This window comes from Dendroctonus ponderosae, unplaced genomic scaffold (assembly GCF_020466585.1).
Source record: "Dendroctonus ponderosae isolate FM_Combo_2020 unplaced genomic scaffold, Dpon_F_20191213v2 Dpon_F_20191213_3, whole genome shotgun sequence".
NCBI classification, from domain to species: Eukaryota; Metazoa; Arthropoda; class Insecta; order Coleoptera; family Curculionidae; genus Dendroctonus; species Dendroctonus ponderosae.
In genome coordinates this window covers 16,659,246-16,677,923 of record NW_026018508.1, presented here as the reverse complement: position 1 = coordinate 16,677,923, position 18,678 = coordinate 16,659,246, and the positions used below count along the sequence as shown (strand labels likewise).

At 38.9% G+C, this 18,678-nt stretch overlaps 2 protein-coding genes across 2 annotated transcripts in view; one reads left to right on the top strand and one right to left on the bottom strand.

Annotated features, from left to right (window-relative positions):
* Positions 1-18,678, bottom strand: part of LOC109538517 (leucine-rich repeat-containing G-protein coupled receptor 5) — a gene marked incomplete in the record, with an annotated part of 39,375 nt that overhangs the window by 7,569 nt on the left and 13,128 nt on the right. Inside the window, 2 exon segments of the mRNA XM_019905768.2 lie at positions 4,958-5,326; positions 7,688-7,954. Coding sequence (XP_019761327.1) covers positions 4,958-5,326; positions 7,688-7,954 — 636 coding nt within the window.
* On the top strand, positions 10,627-12,724 carry LOC109538648. Its single transcript, XM_019905996.2, has 2 exons — positions 10,627-10,897; positions 12,417-12,724. Exons 1-2 carry the CDS (start codon positions 10,659-10,661, stop codon positions 12,679-12,681), a joined length of 504 nt encoding a protein of 167 aa, XP_019761555.2. The 5' UTR covers positions 10,627-10,658; the 3' UTR covers positions 12,682-12,724.

Here is an 18,678-nt window from a genome sequence, read left to right as displayed (position 1 = left end):
TTCTAAAGTATTTGACACGTGAAAATTAGATTAAATTCGTATTATTTAAAAAACCTTAAGATTTAGGTGTTATAAACCTTATTAAAACAGACACTTATTTCGTTCAGCGAATCCAAGAATGCAATAATATACACCTGTACATTACGAAAATATTTTTAAAATGTGCGCTCGCTAGGGGTCGGACAACTCATAGAATAATACTTTTTAAAAATCAAACGGTTTAGCCGCAAACTTCCGTGCCGTATATCATGAATAACCCTGTATAAAGACAATAAATGACTATTTTGATTTGGACTTTCAATAACTTCAGTGGGTTCACGCGCACATTTAGTCAGTGCACTTGAAACAGACCCCTGAAATTTTCACACAGTTTTCACGCCGAAGAATCTAATTCTGCCATCTTATCCGAAAGTGCCACAAAAATTCCATTAATTCCCCCATTCCATTGCTTTTGCTAACAAACTCCCATCTAGCAGCTCGCAAGCGCCAATATGATCCTGATTTGTGCAAGGGCATTGTTTCCAGCTCAAAGCGATCTTTTTGGATTTATTAGCCAGCCGGAAATGTAACAGGAACGGCAACCTGGTCAGTCAACCAGCTTCCTACTAAATCTCGTTTCATTTTCTCACATTTCCTCCCTTTGCTTTACCAATACGTTTGATGAACTGAATTTAAACCTCCTCGATTCCGTCTCGCTTCGTTTGCTGGATGAACAAAAATTCGAGACTGTGCGGCGCCCCTATTTCCCGATACATAAATTAGATGAAACGCGGTTCTTCCCATTTGAGTCGAATCGATTCTCCATTCTGCTTTTCCAAATAGTACACGCGGATTATCTGAGAGGATTGTGACAACAGTTTGTGAGAAAGTTGCCAAGTGAGCAGCATTTTCCCAACTCATGCACCAACGCCCAAATAAACCCCGCAATTTACCTGTAGATATTACTATTACTGGTCGATTTTGCAATCTCTCGCACGGCAATTTTCCATCGACTCCTAACCGATATCGACCAGTGTGGTTGTAATCGAGGTTTGGCGAAAATTAATTCAAATACCCCGTTATGATCCCCCATATTGCTTTAATTTGTTCCTAGCGAGCGTTTATTATCAAACCCCGATACAACAAGATGAGTTACTGGTAACTCCAGTTCCAGAGCTGAATTTACGTCGTACAGCAACGACTTTTTGCCCGATAAATAACTCGATCGCAGTTATTAATACGGTTTACGGAAAATTTATTTTCTACATGGGTTTAACTTAATGTTCGAGATGTGTGTGGAAGCGAGCAAATTAACAAAGTTCTGGAAACCAGCCAGTTTTTCGGGTTTTGTGGCTGCCATCTTCAGGGTGCCAACATCCTGCTACTTTCAACGAAATAACAACAGCAGAAAATAACGTTTTACAACATATTTGAAAGCATTTTGCCCTTTTATTGGACAATGCCCTTTTGCAAAGGAATGCAATGCAGTAGAAGTAGAACTAATCGGATTAGCAGAAAAATGAAAACCCGATCGGGAAACTATAACCAACGTCAGTTTTTCGATTATCCTGCTCGCATGCAGGCCGGACTAATAAGTCCCTATCGGATTTAATAAAGTTATTGGAAGCGCAGCAGGTGCATTTCTAATAATTGGAAAACCCACGGAACTAAATTTCCGTTTACCACAATGGGCAATTGAGTCAGTTCTTCCAAATGGCGTGTTCCAGACCAGCAAACAAAAAAAAATCGCCCGGAATAAAATATGCGAACGGTTGCCAGCTGAAACTGCACCAAAATTAGACAACCACTGAATGGGAATTTATTACCGAAAGCATTTTATTTAGGGGGGATCTTTCGATGGGGGCGGGGCGGAAAATTCGCAACCGAAGCATTTTTAACTTGTCGACGAATGTGTGAACTGTCAACTTTTTTGCGCTCTAATAGACGATAAATAGTGCACGGCCAAACTTTGCAAATGCCGACTTATTCTGCTTGAAGCCATAAAACTCAGCAAACTCGCTCATAAGTTGCCAACTTTTGAGAACTGCTCGACTGTTGCAAAATCGGAACAATTCACTTGTCGCGGCAACAAATAACATTGGAAACTTTTCGGCTAATAGTTTATCAACGCTGGTTTCAATACATCCTTTCACCGTGCAAAAGGGCCGCTCCCCAGCCTAATAGGTCGAAAATGGGTCCAAAGCAAATATATTAACAGGAGGCAAATCTCTTGAGAAACTGATGAGTAACAAATTGAATATCAACAAAAGTCGGGCGTTTTATCAGAATTTTGGTCCTTCGAGTGGGATTAAGCAGAGAGTTTGTGAGTCGACTATCAGGCGCACTGGTAGCGGCTTACGATGAAAAGCTTTAATTTAGCGTGTAAAATAGTTTTAAAACATTGTGATTTTTCCGGGAAAATTTAGACATTGACTGCTCAGATTTTATAATTAATTTCTGCGAATTACTCCCAGAGGATTGACTGAAATATTCTATCAAAAAAAGGTTTCATCTTGACGATTTTTGGTCAACTTCCAACATTAACAGAGCGAAAAGGGACTAAATTAATTAAATTACAATTAAATTAAATCAATTACTACGAAAACTCAAACAACCCAACAGATAAAATATTTAATTTTCCAAATAAATCATCACGACAACCTGAATTGTCGGAAAGTGCCATCTTTAGTTGAAAACGGTTTCCGAAATTAGGCATGTTGGCTCGTAGGTCGAAAGCGAAAGAATCAAAAATGTGCTCAAATTGTTTGCCAAAGGCCTGGGGAAGTTTGGGCAAGAGGGAAGCGGGGTGTTGCGCGGGTGTCCAAAGGAGCGCATAGAGCACGATCGCGTAGCCCAAATGAACTTATTATTTCAGAAGTTGGTAGGTTCGACTGGTCGAGTTTCCTTGCGAGGTTCGCACTATCTTCATTGTTTATTACAACGCAATTCCCAAGTATTTTTGGAACTTTTTCGGCTCAGACTTCTGCACTAAGAACAAGTTTAACAAATTGAAAAAATACGTTTTCTTCAGTTTGTTTTTAGATTGATAGAATTTATTCAAAGCGCACCGATTAGCGACACGATTTATTTAGTAGGAACATTTTCACGTTCAATGTGTAGAAGCCCAAGTGGAAAACTCGCATTAACATTGTTCAAATTTTGAAAAAAGCTTATAACTCAGAAGTGACACAATGTGGAATGAATTTCATCTTGACCAAACCTTTATAATCGATTTTAAGTCGCAAAATTGACTTTACAAGCAGCAAATTACGCAAATACATGTATGACCTGAATTCTATCGAAATTGGGCAAATTTCATCCAATTGATACGTTCGTCTATAAAAAATTTCAAAACCATGATCGATTTTTTCTTGCCAGAAATCGGTTAAGCGGTTTCGTTTTCCTATTCAAAAATTGACTAATTCCGACCGAGCAAGAGAAGGCAAAATTGGGGTATTTGAGCGGTCAATGCGGTTTAAAAACAGATTTCCATCGGCTTAAGCGCGAACGAATTTAAAGCCGCCGGATTTATTAACATTTTATTAGTCCGGTGTGTTATTGAAATAGTTTCTTGCACATTCCTCCGCCACTGTGCGGCATTTGATAAATACACTCGGGGCGTTTTGTATAGGAAAAAAAACCAAACCGTAATGGAAATAATTTCAGTACCAATTTGTTTCCTTTATCTGTCGGGACGCGTCTGAAATAAAAGTGGCGCTGCTGAATTATACCAGTTTGCAAGAAAAATACCTTTCCGCTTCGTTTAATAATAAAATCAGGACGTTGTTTTGGGCCAGCGAAACTTCTCAATTTGATAAGCCTGATGAAGTAATTGGAGTAAGACGAAACAGGCAGTGTTTTTGTCGCGAGATTTTGCCTAGACAGAGTGATTAAGATTGTCTAAAACTGTTCACAGACTTTCTTGCGGAAAATTCAATTTGGTTTATACATTTTCGTTACAACTGTCATTGTTTTACCTCTTGAAATGGCAATTTTAATTACTGGGGATTATCAGGATGCATTATTTTTGCACGAAGATGGTAAAGAGGAACTGAAAAGTAGAGCGTAAAGGCGGTTTAAGGAGTTAAAAGTATTTTGCCAGCAACAGACTAGACAGAAGATTAAATTTGGCTAATGTTCAAAATACACCCTAGTAGAGTGAGGCAGGTTTTTCTCCAAAGCAATCTGATCAATAGTCAAAGAAAAATCTAGAGCACTTGTAAACTTGCCATCTGCATTCCAAACGTTACGTCAATATAATTAAACATACTCGTCGTTTGTTGTTGATTAAATCCTTTGCGAACATAAATGTGTCGTTATTTTTTAGTGTTTGTTTTTAATTTGGCTCCGGATGCGGATCGAGTTCTTGCGTCGCTATTTTACGCTTAAGGGGAAGGAAAAGGATCAGGATAATCGCTTTTTAGAGGGGCCCTTATAATGGATTCGGTATTTCTGCATAATCTCAAACATTAGATGCATGCGTGCTGAGAAACCTGAATATACATGTTTGGAATTATTTGAATATGGAAAAATTTAAAATCCTAATCATGTGATAGGCGTTTATGCCAAGATCTGAGTCCCCGTTGGACTGTTTCTAGGGGAAATTTCCAAACGCTCACAATAAACGTGATTGTTACCAACATTCCCAGAGCCGATTCAACAATGTTCGCTTGAATGCGTCTACTTGGAAAATTGATTCAGCGTAATATACGGAAACTGAAGTCTGTTAGTTAGTTCCTTTTCAACTAGAATATTACGACAGTCACGAAATCCCAGAGAACGTTTTCCAGACATATAATTAAATTCGAAAAGTTGCCCAAGATGTTCAGTGCAATACCTAACGGGAGCTGCATACCTAAAACTGCCGAGCAATTTAACACAAGCCCTGTTACTTTGCAGGTTTATTCAATTGCCTAAGAGGTTTGTGTGTCTAATTGCTTTACAGACAGAAAAGAACGCACAATTAGGCCAAACTTACCGGAATGTCTTTGAAAGCCTCCGGATCCAGTTCCTCGAACTGATTCCCGCTGATTTTCAGCGTGTGCAACTTGGCCAGCTTCAGAAAAGCTTTGGGCATGAGTTCGCGTAATTTGTTCCTCTGCATGCTCAGCACGTGCAGCTCAGTCAGATGTTTGAACGAGCCACTTTGAATTGCCACCAACCGATTGTCGTCCAGATTGAGCTCCACTAGATTGGCCAAACCGCGGAAATTGTGATCGAACACTGCACTGATGTTGTTCAGGCTCAGACTGAGCACCTGGAGGCTGGGCAGGCCCCAGAACGCGTGCATGCTGATCTGATTCACATTCGAGTTGCTGATGTGCAGCTCTTCCAACTGCTTGAAATGCTGAAACAACAATTAGGAGTTTTAATTAACTTAATTGGGCCAACTTGTTTTAGAGCTGCTTAATTTGATTGAAACTAGTCGCGTTTTACCTGGAGTCCAAGTCAAAGAAGTAAATCTAATCGGGGACTGATTAAATTTTCATTTAATTAAATTAAGAGATGAGAGGCTGGATTTCACTTTGCAGGGCGATTTTTATTCGAAATTCCTGGTTTATTTACTCGTTGGAATAAAATTCATTTCTTGTGCTGAAACTTCGTTTTTGTAGGAGTTGTATAGTGCAAGTTTTGGTTAAGGACAAATGAAAACCGGTGAATTGTCCCAGAAAATTAACGTTATATATAACGATTGAAAAGAAAAACGGGGCACGCCAATGGTGTTTCGGGAAGCAAAAATTATTTGCTCATTCAACATTGAGTTGGGCACATAAAAGCTCTTTTCGGTTTTTTCACTGAAATGCACAGGCTTTGATTTAAAAATAAAACTGCTGGATTGTCCGAGAACATTAACACTATAAGGCATTGTTTCTTTGCGGCGAAACCAACGGCGGAAGATAAGGATTTTTCCGGGAAGAAAATAATTATCTGCTTTTTCAAAACTGCACAATTTCATTGATATTCAGACATTAGCATTCTATATAAAAGTGGTACATTCCGGCAAAAACAACGGTGCACGCCAATGGTTTGGTCGAAAATAACAATTATTTTCTGACTCTATATTCAATTGGAAACAAAAAACTATTTAGGTTTTTTGTCGAAAAAGCACAATTTTGTATTTGAAAAATGAAATCCGTTGGATTGTCGCAGAAAATTGTCACTCTATTTAACAGTCCAGAGTGACAACGATGAAAATTTTTTTATGATTTTAAATGCAGCTGGGAACCAAAACCGTTTTTTGAGTTTTTTTGCCAAAAACCGTTAGATTGCCCCAGGAAATTAACGCTCCGTTTTTTAGTGGTAGTTTGCAGGAAAAAATTGATGCACGCCTATGGTTTTTGCTCAATCAAAAATTGTTTTGTGATTCTGCATTCTACTGGCAACAAAAAAGCGTCATTCGGTTTTTTGCAAAAAAACACAGTTTTTTATTCAACAAATAAAAACCGTTGTATTTACAGTCAGAGAAAATTAACCCTCTAACAGTAAGTTTCCAGAAAAACAGAGGTGCACGCCAATGGTTTTTTTGCAACTAAAAGTTATTTCCCGATTCTACATTCAGATTGAAACCAAAACGCTTTTTTAGTTTTTTTGCAAAAATGCGCAGTTTTCTATTAAAAAAATGTACACCGTTGGATTGCAGAGAAAATTGACGCTCTATTAAATAGTGGAAGCGTCCACAAAAACATTGGTGCACGCCTATGGCTTTTGCACAATCAAAAATTGTTTTGTGATTCTAATAAAAAAGCATCTTTGGGTAGTTTTGCAAAAAGAAGTTTTTTATTAAAAAAAACACCGTTGAATTTACCGTCAGGAAAAATTAACTATCTAGTTAACAGTAACAGTTTTTAGAAAAACAATGATGCACGCCAATGGCTTTTTCGCAACTAAAAGTTACTTTCTAATTCAAGTTTCATATGGAAACAAAAAACTTTTAGGGTTTTTTTTAGCAAAAATGCGCAGTTTTCGGCTTAAAAAATGTACACCGTTGGATTGCAGAGACAATTAACGCTCTAATAAACAGTGGTAGCTTTCAGAAAAACATTGGTGCCTGCCTATAGTTTTGCACAAACAAAAATCCTTTTATGTTCTGCATTCAATCGGGATTAAAAAAAGGTCTACGGATTTTTGCGCAAAAAAAACAGCTTTTGCGCTAGAATGCACATTGTTTGAGGAAAAAATGAAAACTGTTGAATTGTTCAAGAAAATGCACGCTCTATTTAACATTAAATTTTGAAATCAAATTTAGATGCTTCATTGCTTTTAAACTGCTCCCAAGATGAATTAGTCTGAGTTTTATAGATGGAAGTCGATGGAATTTGAAACTCCCGGACCAATGTATCATTTGTCTAGAAGAAAATTCCAACACTTTATAATCATATTGGCCCTAATCGCACTAGATTCGGATAATATTATTTATTATCCAAYGCTAATATCCTGCTGCTCTTTACCGACTACACACCGACCTCCAATCGCTTTATTATTTATAACACCTAATGGCTTAGAATGTCGCGTTTTATATCMCAAGCGCTGTTATTTATAGGCTATTCTAACAAATTATTATTAGTTCAGATGACATTGATATCSAAATGGGTTCATTTCGAAATTGTTCCAGATCCTTTGCCGATAGACTCCTTAATATCCTAGTTTYCACATTCTATCRYAATCTATTGAATGATCGCTACTCGAACAAACAMTCATTGGCTCATACCTGRAAAATCGACGTCACACTCAGCCAGTTCTTTCGGTCTTCTGGAGCGGAAATTTCCAAAATTTCAGTACGCGGATCCATTTGWCCAGTCGGAATGGGATCGCTGAGTCCTCCAGCTAGGCAGGTGATTCTGCGCTTGCCCTTATCCGAGGGTTTGCACGTGCATGAGGCAGGGCAAAGCTGGCTGGTCCCTCCTGCGACGCCACTGCAGACTAACCAGATCACTATAAGGCTGGGCAGGTGCAAGCGGCGGCAGGACAAGAGCATCCTGGAAAAATACAAAAAATTATCAATTTTTCCAGCCTCAAAAACATTAAGGTGGATTGAAAGTGTTTCCTGCTGCACTGGGAAGTTGCGGGTTTCAAGGAGGAAAAGGGGGTTTTCTTGACTTGCAACGAATGCTCGTTTATAAAGAGAACGAAACTAGTGATTTGTGTGGGATTAACCTTCCAGAAACTCTTTGTTGGGCAAGATTCATCTTAGACCCGTGGATTGGAAGGAAATAATGAAGAAACTACCTGATGTCTTTCACTAGATTTGCATTCTTCTGCTCACTGGCTTTATTTCAATTGGGGGTCCGTCGCGTTCTCCCGATTTAAACCCGTTCGGACTTGCTATGATTCAAAAATCTACCAGCCCTAAAACGCGTAAACACTTGCAAACGCGATTGACTCACTCATAATCAGATCAATTCTAATTAACATAGTTGGGAAAAAAGGGTATTTTCCGCTAAACCCTCCCCGTCCTAATCCATTTAGCACTCAAAAATAGACTTTGGCTAACTGTATTCCAAAATAAGTTGGGGAATAAAGCCGGGGATTCGCTCGACAGTTGTTGGTGCAAATAAAGTGGATTTTTAAAGAAGGTGCTTTGGCTCAGCAAATCTTTTTTCATCCGTTTCCAACGGACAGAACCGTCCTGCAGGTCTAATTCGCTTATGAAAGCTTATTAGCAATACGTATTGAATACGTGCTGCTCCACGCAGTGACTTTTTCGTTTAATTTGTTCGGTTAAATAGGGACAGCCCCTAAAGACGATCACGTATGGCCATTAGTGCGCTTATTGAGCCGATAGATCGATTAGGCCACCCTTAGTAAGCCAACGGGTTATATAAGCCACTTTCCAGAGGCGAATGTAATAAAATTTGCATCAATTTTATCCATATCTAGTCGGACCGAGTGTTCTGATGTGTTCTGAATGCAAATCGGCTCTAAACTGCGAACATTAGCTCCTCAAAATAGAGCAACCCTTCAAAGAGGCGAAACTATTCAATAGAGCCAGGCTTCATTAGACTTGTGGCATTTCCTTTAAATAACCGTTAAATTTTTGCGGTTTCCTATCGAGTTTTCCCATAAGAACATTATCCCTGCCATCAGCCGCGTATTGTTGATTGATGAAGACGGATAATGAACTTTTTAATTATGCAAATGTAGACTAATGACACGCAAATTGCATATCAGTTGGGGTTTTTTGTAATTTTATCAAGTCTTTCGGTGCAGACCATCAATCATAGGCGGGAAATTGCAAATTAAAAAGTCAGGCTAATTTCTTTCGACTTCTGCAAAAACCCCGACTTGCTGCTTTGAGAAAAATCCAGTAAAGCAGAGGAAATTTGACGCCAATTGCAACGAGGCTGAAACATTAGCCAAAGCGGCCCTTAGCTTCAATATAGATTAGGCAATTTTCAATAAAAATCCCCGAGTAAAGTTACAAGTAGGGGGCAGGTACAATCTGGACTGGTGAAGTCCACTATTCAAAGCCGATCCAAGTTAGACCATTTTATCCGAACTTAAGCGCCTTTAAATCGTTATTTGTTCGGTTAAGAAAGCGCGCACTAAAAGCATTGAACGATAAAATACATCCAATTTAGCGAATGAAATTGACTGCGATACAAAAACAGATATTTTATTAGAGAAGTGGAAACGAAAAGCGTGGTAATTTGTGCGGGATGTTTTCTTCTTGCTCGTGTCTGCCGGACGTAATTCGAGGAAAACCCGAGGAAATTGATACATTTTTTTCAGCGCCGAGGGCACTTTCAACTGTTACAAGCCATTCGACTAGTTTTCCATTTGAGTTACAAGCAAACAAACTTGAATAGGATTGTTTTGCCAAGCAGAGATGTAAATGACTGCTTGCTTAATCGAGACTGGCTGGCATTGGCATTAATCAGCCAAATCGATTATAAATAATGCTTTGGGGAAAAATCTACACGCAGATACGTTGCTTATAAAATTCCCTCCTCGATGAGACTTTAACGGCGAGTTTTAGCTGGGAAATGGTCGACTTACGCACGTATTTTTGAGACCACTCAGTATGGCGACAAGCAGAACCAGTATTTTATAAAGTTTTGTTGAGAGTTGTGTTGATTGCGAGTCCAAATTTTCCATTCAGGAACGAAACTAGCATCGGCTGTCCCACTCGCTCCCATAAGGGTCAGTGAGAGAGGCAAGATGCCTGCTCGTTGCTACGTTCCAAATTGATACGCTCACAGCTAAAAAATAATTCAGTTTTGAGTAAAACCGAGTTGTTTTTTGTTCGCTGCGAGCTGGATTTTTCAAACGAAGGTCTTAACTAATCCACTCTTTATACAATTTTTAGTTTAAAGGAAAAATCCAAAATTTTCCGTTGTTCATTGCATGCCTACTAATGTTCTAAAATACCTTAAGTAGAGTTAACAATTGAAAAAAACACTAACTTGGCCCAAACAGACAAAGCATCTGCATTTGTTTTAAATGACAAAATTGGTGCAACATTTGGCAATCGATTTTCTTGGATTAGGCAAACTGCAAGCGATAAGGACGGAATTTATGGCCGCCGCCGTTATTATTTGGCACATGGTTTGACCATTTGCTCATTTCATTTTGTTAAAATAAACCGATTTATGGGCCGCATTTGCATAAAAATTGCCCCATTAGCATGCTAGCATATAAAAAGCCCGAACTCATACACTTCCACTCAGTACACTCGAATCATGTATTCTGCTATCGGCCTTTTTGTTGCATTGTGCGCCCTTTCCCAGGTCAATTCGGTTGCAATTGGCCAGAATTTTGATTATCTGACAAAGATCGTCTCAAAGGTGTCTTCCTTAGATGTTGGGCCTAACGGAACCTGGACGGTTCCCGTGGTTGGGGAAACCGAAAAATTTCTCGCTCGTTATCCTGGAGGAAAGCGGCCTTCTCTGGAAACCAACTCAGGAGATTTGATTTATAGGTAAATGGTTCTGGGTTATTTGTTATCAAACGTTAAAAGTGCAAGATTTGGTTCAACAATGCTCCATATTCCCAAAACTAATTATTTTCTGCCGGTATGGAAACTCTGAAACATTCCCATTAATCTTCTAGCAAGCTCGATTCAGCCATTCCTATGCACTTTCTGCGTTGGTCGCTTTAAGCTGCGGGCTTGATGCAAATCAAACTTTACTGCAAACCGGGCCAGGTAAACTGATGGGCCCAAACCTAATCAACGGGCTCATAAATTCAAATTCGCTTTTCCCAGATTTTTCCCGTCGCAACCTTTGCATACCCAACACCACGTTACCCGTAATAAAATCCGCACGAGATAATGAAGATTGCAAGTTAATAATATCCGTCAAATGGTTTTTTGAAATTCTGAAAATGCAAAAACTGTCTCGGTTTTTGGCCTCAGAGGGCCCATCGGGAAAAATACGCAGAATTTTCCGCAAGTATTTGCCTGTTTTTTTTGCTGCGAATTTAGCGAGACCCGGCACTTTTTAAACGTCATTTAGAAGGGCCCTCGAGCCAGTTTCGTTCTTTATAAGGTTAAATAAATAATGCCGTTTTTCCTTGCCTTTAAGCAACTATCGACCGAGGACAGTCTGAAGATTTCAGCATTTTTTCCAATTAGCTTTTGCTGCTTAGCAGCAAGACAAACCCCATTTTTCTCTGCTGTTAACAGAACTAAATGCATAGATCCACTGTGTTTGTCGCCACATTTATCCACTAGTTCTTTCCCTGACCAATTTATTTGTTCCTTTAGCGCCAGGTAAATTGTATTTTCCCCATCCATTTGTTGCCAAGTTGTACGGTTCTTCTCAGATAAAATGCGTTTCCAGTCTGGAAGATTTTCGATATCAGCAAATTTTGTCCAGGAAAACCGGAATTTCGTCACTAAACGTGTTTACCCAATCCGAGCCCTTCCGGGAGAATAAAAAGCGAAGGCAAACAGTAATTTACACACGTCAAAATGGTCAGACCTGTGAGCAAATATTTAATGAAAATAAAATACGGTGTGTGCGAACGCACATATTTTCGTCGGGAAAAGCGATTCGGAAAGGGGACTTATTTATTTTCAGCGTTAGATAAATAAATAATGCGTGGGTAAATTCAATTTGTCAACTACGGCCTCTTAAATGGCCGGCGATTTTTTCATGTTTTCCCCGAAAATCGCCGGCCAAAAGGTGTTGCCGTAAACGAGAAAACCAATATCGTCGTTCGGGTTTTACTTTATACATTTATGGGGATTCAGTTTCGCTGTCCCCATATGTGATACATCAGTTCTGGAGGCGAGAACTGTACGTCCATTAGATTGGACAGAATTGATTTGTCGCCTTCCACTCGCTTCTTATCTACCACTGTCCTTATTTTAGTGTATTTGATCAAGGAACCAATAAGTCGCAAATGAACAAAACTACACCCACATCCTCTCGACTCCTTGTTTACTCTCATAGTTAATCCTAAATGAAAATAGTGTGTTTTTTTTTTTATTTTAGCACCAGGCAACCCGATGACATGCTCCTGATCAGAGACATTTTTGTTCCGGACACAGTTGATGAATCCAGACGAGACCTTTTCTGGAATGCGGTTATTCCCGGCGGAAAAATCACCCAAGTGAGAGCCTTGAATTTTGGCGATGAAAAAGCCTTTGCCACCAATATTGAAGTGAACAAAGGCAGCGTTCGCCTCTACTTCACGATACAACCGCAAGCAGACCCACGAGTTATCTTCGAAGTGTATGGATTTGCTAAAGACCAATGATTGACTATTGGCAAATTGAAATAAAGCCATATTTTTGAAGCTCCATTGCTTATTGAATTTTCCTCGAATTAAATGCTCCTGACTGTTTCCTAATTAAATCATCAAACCTCCTCCTTTCTTCATGGCCGCCAGTTATCCTTATTAAAAAGCAAATTAATCTCTTGTTGGGAGGAATGATGAGCATGCAAATTCTTTCTGGCAATTCCCGTAAATCTGAAAGGCTTAATCAAATGTAACTTATTTAATTAGGCAGCAAGTTCTAAAAGAGTAATTAGGGAGAGCACTCGGGTCTACATCGAGAAGGGTGAAACGACTCACTTTAGGCAATTCCGCTTGTCAAAGTTCACCCCCAAGGTGTCGGCTGGAACTTTCGCATTTTGTTCTGTGAAATTGAAATTTCCAGTGCTACAAACCCACCAATCGTGGGCAATTTAAATACGCAAACCATCCTCAACACGAACTATGTCGACCATTTCATGCTATAACACCTGTTTTATCGACCTGCGGTCCCATTAGAGGCTCCGGATTCGATTAATCGGCATGTGGAATTCGTTCCGGTTGAAAAGTGGGACTATTTTCAGAATTTATTGCTATTGACTGACAATGAACTGCAACCAAAATGATTCTAATGCATGTAAATCAGTTTCTTCACTCACTCACTGGACATAAAAAACACACAGAATCGTGAATGGTCATCCTGCACACAATCGCAAAACTCAATCAATTAGACTAATGGGCCAATCAGGTTCACCTTTCAACTGCAAAGACATAATCTGAACGGCACAAGAAGAGAGAGGCGAATCCGGCCCGATTAAGCCCATTCCGGATACTTTGGAAATAAAAAATGGCAGAAGGATTTTAGCAGGAACATCAAAGCGGAGTGTTTATGACAGGGCCGCGAGCTCTGAATCCGCCAATCAGCTTTCGCGAAAAAACCTGGCCTTAAAAGCATTAAGTTTTTCCCTTTGACGCATTCGTTGAACGGCTATTAATGGAAATGGGAAACGCTAGAATTATCTGTTGTTTATCAGGTTTCCAGCCGACTGCATATGAGGAATAGCCAATTGGACGGTCGATGAGGATGTTAGGGAATGTTCGTTCGGTTGAGTCGAGAACGTCGTTTTTTTGCGAAAAAACTGAAGAATTTGAGAATTTTCATTCAGTGTTGTTTAGCTGAATTAAGAGCACAAAACACCTATATTTGCAGTTTGATTTTCACTGGTATCCTGTTTTTTCCATTCCATTCCAAATTTCCATTCCGGAACGGAGCTGGCATCGGTTGTCGCACTCGCACCCATGGGCGTCAAGTAGAGACGCAAGATAGCCCGCCCGTTGCTACGTTCGAAACTGACAGCTTTGCAGCTAAAAAATAATTCAGTTTTGAACAAAACCCAGTGTTTTTCGGCTGTGTCGACTAAGAAAAATTAATCGCTTATAACCAATGATAATTAGAGCATTTGTTCCAGGAAACATCTGATCTGGTTCCAAATGCACTTAATTTCCAAGCAAAATCGATCTTGGAGAAAGAAGATTCTCGACGCATTTCACTAGCGGCAAACACCAGCAACATGAAACAGCACAACATATTTGCATGTTATTCTCGCCATGCAGTCAGCAGCATTACGCTAAAAACTAAACTCACAAAAGCGCTAATAACATGGCGGGTAAACTCGCTACTGGAAATCCGCACATAAAACTCGGGCAAAAATAACATTTAGCAGCACGTAACACTTTCAAAGACCTTTCAACGCTAGTTGGCTTTAAAAAGATCGGGGAAAAATGGCTTTAAAAAGGCCTTTGCCGAGGCGAGTCGAATGAAATTTAAAACTGCCCGACTTTCTGCATAGAAAATTTACTGTCCCCCGAAGTGCACACAGCGAATTACCCGAATTAGCTCTTGTTCGAGCTCCTTATTATGCAATTTTCGCCTGCGATCTCGACAATGTACAGTTCAAAGAGTCACATTCGCAAAAGGAATGTTACTTAAATAGAAAAAAATTTATTACAGACGAGTTGGGCTTACATTGCAGGAGCTTGGTGATTTTTTCGGATCTTTGACGCTTTGCAAACCCGAAAACGCACCAGTTTGAAAAGTTCAAATTGTTCTCATCTAACACACTGTACTTCTACACTGTTAACGATCGATTTTCCTTTTTAAATCAAGTCCATTAGTAATTGTTATCAAAAAATCGTCTAGTCACGACCAAAGAAGCAGCTGGAATGTCCCTAATTAAGTTTCGATGCCATACTCGGTTCAGCTCGCGCGTCTAATAGGATAAAAGCATGAAGGTTGACCTAATTAGTGGAATCCACAGCTGACTCTACGGCCTTTATTATTACCTGAAGAGGAATGCTTTAATAACTGACGCGCGCAAAGCCACGGGAAACTACTTGGTGAGTTTTGCAGCAAAAACTTGCAAATGAATTGCAAAGCAACTGGGGCGCTTTGCGAAAGACAATAATTCAAGAACTCCCTTCCATTGGCTTTGAAGTGCTCGAAAATGCGTAACTCTGGATTAAAGGATTGCATTTAAGTCGGCCAAAAAGAGCAAACGAAGCTTGTTCTATTATTTTCCTAATTATTTAAGGCCGCCGGCTCAGACAATTCACAAACATTCAAAATGCTGTCTTTGGAGGTTTTCGTTAGTCTACACCTATAAGTCTGTTCGGAATCAATTCATATAAATAAACCGTCCCCTGTTAGGGAAATGTGACAAAAAATGGGTCTGAAGCCAGCAAAGGCTGAAGGATAAAAAGACGGCGCATAATTAGCATCAACACCACTGCTTTTGACAGGATCTGGTGTATTGAAAACCCAGGGAAAAAATATAATGCTGAACTTTTTATTCGTTCAGTCGGTCCCTGCATATTTTACCGAAATCGAGCCGAATCAATTCCGGAATAAACTTTGCAAATGGAAATCGGTCAGATGCCAGAAATAGAAACACTTGAAAAGCACCAGGGGCATTAGTTAACTGTACTCTTCCGCAAAAATTCGAATAAATCCACCAAAAGCGTTATTAAAAATGAAAATCCTTTGCAGTTTCAGCAATTTGTTGATTGATTATTTCCTCTTAGAATCGACAAGTCTATTCGAAAGCGATAGAATAAGAACGAAATACAATTTGAGGCCCGTAGATGAGATTGCGTGAAAGCTACATCGAAAATATTGTGTTTTCACAGTAATAACTCGATACAACGTTTTCCACCTCGCGATTCCGGCAACATCACTTGTATCAAGCGAACGAATCGACCAAAGTTTCCATCATCGTCGATTAAGTGGAAAAGAATTTCTTATTGAACTGTTTGATTGAGATGTGAATTATTAAAGCCAATTGGAGAAACTGCTGTAAACTCCTTTCTTTTAAAACTAGTTCAAAGAGCTCATGGAAGAATCATTTGATGACAATCCATTTTTTATATCTTTGTGGGCATATTTTGTTCCATTGCATCCTGAAAATCCCAATAGTAAGTAGGTGGTTCCTTCCTGCACTAAACAGAAATGTTCCCCATCTAAACTGGCGTCATCTGTTACAAACTAGAACAGAAACTCAATTTATATTCGATGGGCAGATATCAAGTGTGACGTTCGTGGCTCGGCAGCCGTTCAATCCGAATCGACACTGAAAAATCGCTTTTCAAATAATGGATGTTATAAAAGTGCATTTTTCTCGCTCGAAAAGGTGATAATTTCCGGTTACCGGCGCCACCTGAACGTCATCTTTTATCTGCTCACTCTTCGAGAACAAGATGGTTTGCTACAAATCAATCAAGTATCACCAATCACTTTATTCAATTATTTGCCCTCAAATTGTATAGTGGAGTTTAGGTTGTATTGGCAAATTGGAGGGTACAAACCACATTATAGATAAAATAACAACAAATAACTAAAATATTAACAGAATCACTCTCTAAGCGTTAAACGCAACAAAAATACTGCAAAACCAGTGAAAGGCGCTGCTAATTTTCCCAATTTTTAACTGAGTTTTTGTTGCATGCCTATTAGTTATAATTTAGTAGCGTATGACACACCGTACAGTTTCGGTTGGCACAAATAAGAACAAACTCGCCTGAAAACGGGTTGCAGATACCACCAACAGAAACGTTGAGACAAAAACATCTTCGTAAGACAATGGAAGTGTGATGAGAGCAAAAAAGCTCGAAACCCGTTAGTAAAGCAAAAATTCATTAGAAAACTGTAATATTCAAGAATATTCAGTTCTGTGTTCGATAGACTTACAAATTACTATTTAATTAATTCTAAACTTCATCAAAAACTCATTTTGATTAAAAAGTGTTTTAATTAAAACTGCCTAACTCATTTATGAAAAACCGACGAAAACAACATTTTATAGTAAACAGCTAAACTGGAAAAACATCCCTCAATGGACTGTTAACATTCATAGGGTGTGATGAAACTTTCGGCACGCAAATGCAGCAGGAATGTAAAAATGCATGCAATGGAACAGAATGGTTTTAATTTTTTAACTATTTTCGTGCGGTGAATCGCATCAGGAAAACCAGTTGACTGCGCCATTAATTTTGGCAATTTTTGGTCGCTGCTTGCTGGTTTAGTTTCTCGTATTTTGGCAAACCGGAGTAAAGTTATAAGCAACTAATTAAGAGTTCCTTCCCAGCCTGTGAGCAACAATTACAGAACTAGAAAAATTGTTCCGAAAATTCAGTTTCACCAGTTTAATTCACATAAGTCACGAATAAATTTTGTTTGCATTTTTCCCGCAGAATAAGCTTGCAGCCGATGTTAAAACGGGGCAATTTCAACGAGGTAAATTATATGCATATTTCCGGGCCAAAAGCAAATCCCATTGCAAATGCCCGACCTCCACCAACTGCCAGATTTTGCATCGTTTGATCTCAAATCCGTTGTGTCGTTCCTTGGAAAAGCAATTTTGCTTAGTACATTTTCGAGTTGCTTTGGCTCGCCAAAATGCCCTTGTCCGCTCGATTTTATGCGATCTCGTTGTTCATCTCGAATAAACTCTGATTTTTCTTCGAAGGGCTCGAAGCGATTTACTTACAACTGGAAGCATTTTCGTCAAAAAGTACGTTTGGAAACTATTTACTCCTTCAGCAAGTGAAGGCGTTTTTAGTCAAAACAAAGAAAACGTTTGAGCAAAATACTCTCTAAATTTTATTAATTAGTTTTGATTAATTTCAATCAAAACTCACTCTCAAAATGATGTTTTGCTTGCTCTCCAATTGGCGAAACACAGTTCGAAATAATTGCAACAACTCTTTGAGTTTGTAATCCATCGACTTAAGTGTATTTCGGGCTACGTGGCAGCGATCCCTCAGCCTCGTGTCTTAATTTAGACACTGAAATTCCCTTAGCTTTATATAATTGGATATTTTGAGGCCAACGATAACATTAGGCTTAATTAAAGCCCCGTTTCCACTTCCAAATCAAACAACTCAATCTACCAGTGGCAGTTATTGAAGAACAAGAGAAGAGTCACAGAATATTCTCAATTTCACATTAGATTAGAAACTTGTTCTGGTGTTTAATGAAATTAGAAGGTCGTTTTGTGGCAGTATTTGCGAACGATATTAGGAGCGCTAGATGTTATTTAGGGGAAATAATTTAAAGAAACTGCTGAAAGTTGCTGATTTGAATAACAGTGAACCATTATTTTTTACAAACTTCCTTTTGGATATTTCCTCAAAAATGTTTGTCTTTAAAAAAGACAGACATTCCTCACGTCTTTTATTATAGATTGATAAATAGTGCTCCCATTTCGCAATAAGAACGGATTATTTATCAAAAAGTAATCAACAACTATCACCTAGAGGGTATCCTGCGACACACTTAGGCTCAAGCTGTAAGAGAAAATTCCAATTAGTAAAGAAATTATTTGAGAAATTACCTTCACGTTTCGATAGCTATTTTCTAAATTAAATGAACATGAAGCAAAACAATTATTTTGATTTAGTAAAATTAGTGCGCTTTCTTTAATTTTACGTTTTTTTGTGGATTGT

Excerpts from the sequence above, each read along its gene's own strand:
- LOC109538648 (XM_019905996.2), top strand. The coding sequence starts at position 10,659 with ATGTATTCTGCTATCGGCCTTTTTGTTGCATTGTGCGCCCTTTCCCAG. Across the intron at positions 10,898-12,416 it reads TCAGGAGATTTGATTTATAG|CACCAGGCAACCCGATGACA; the intron begins GTAAATGGTTCT and ends TTTTTATTTTAG.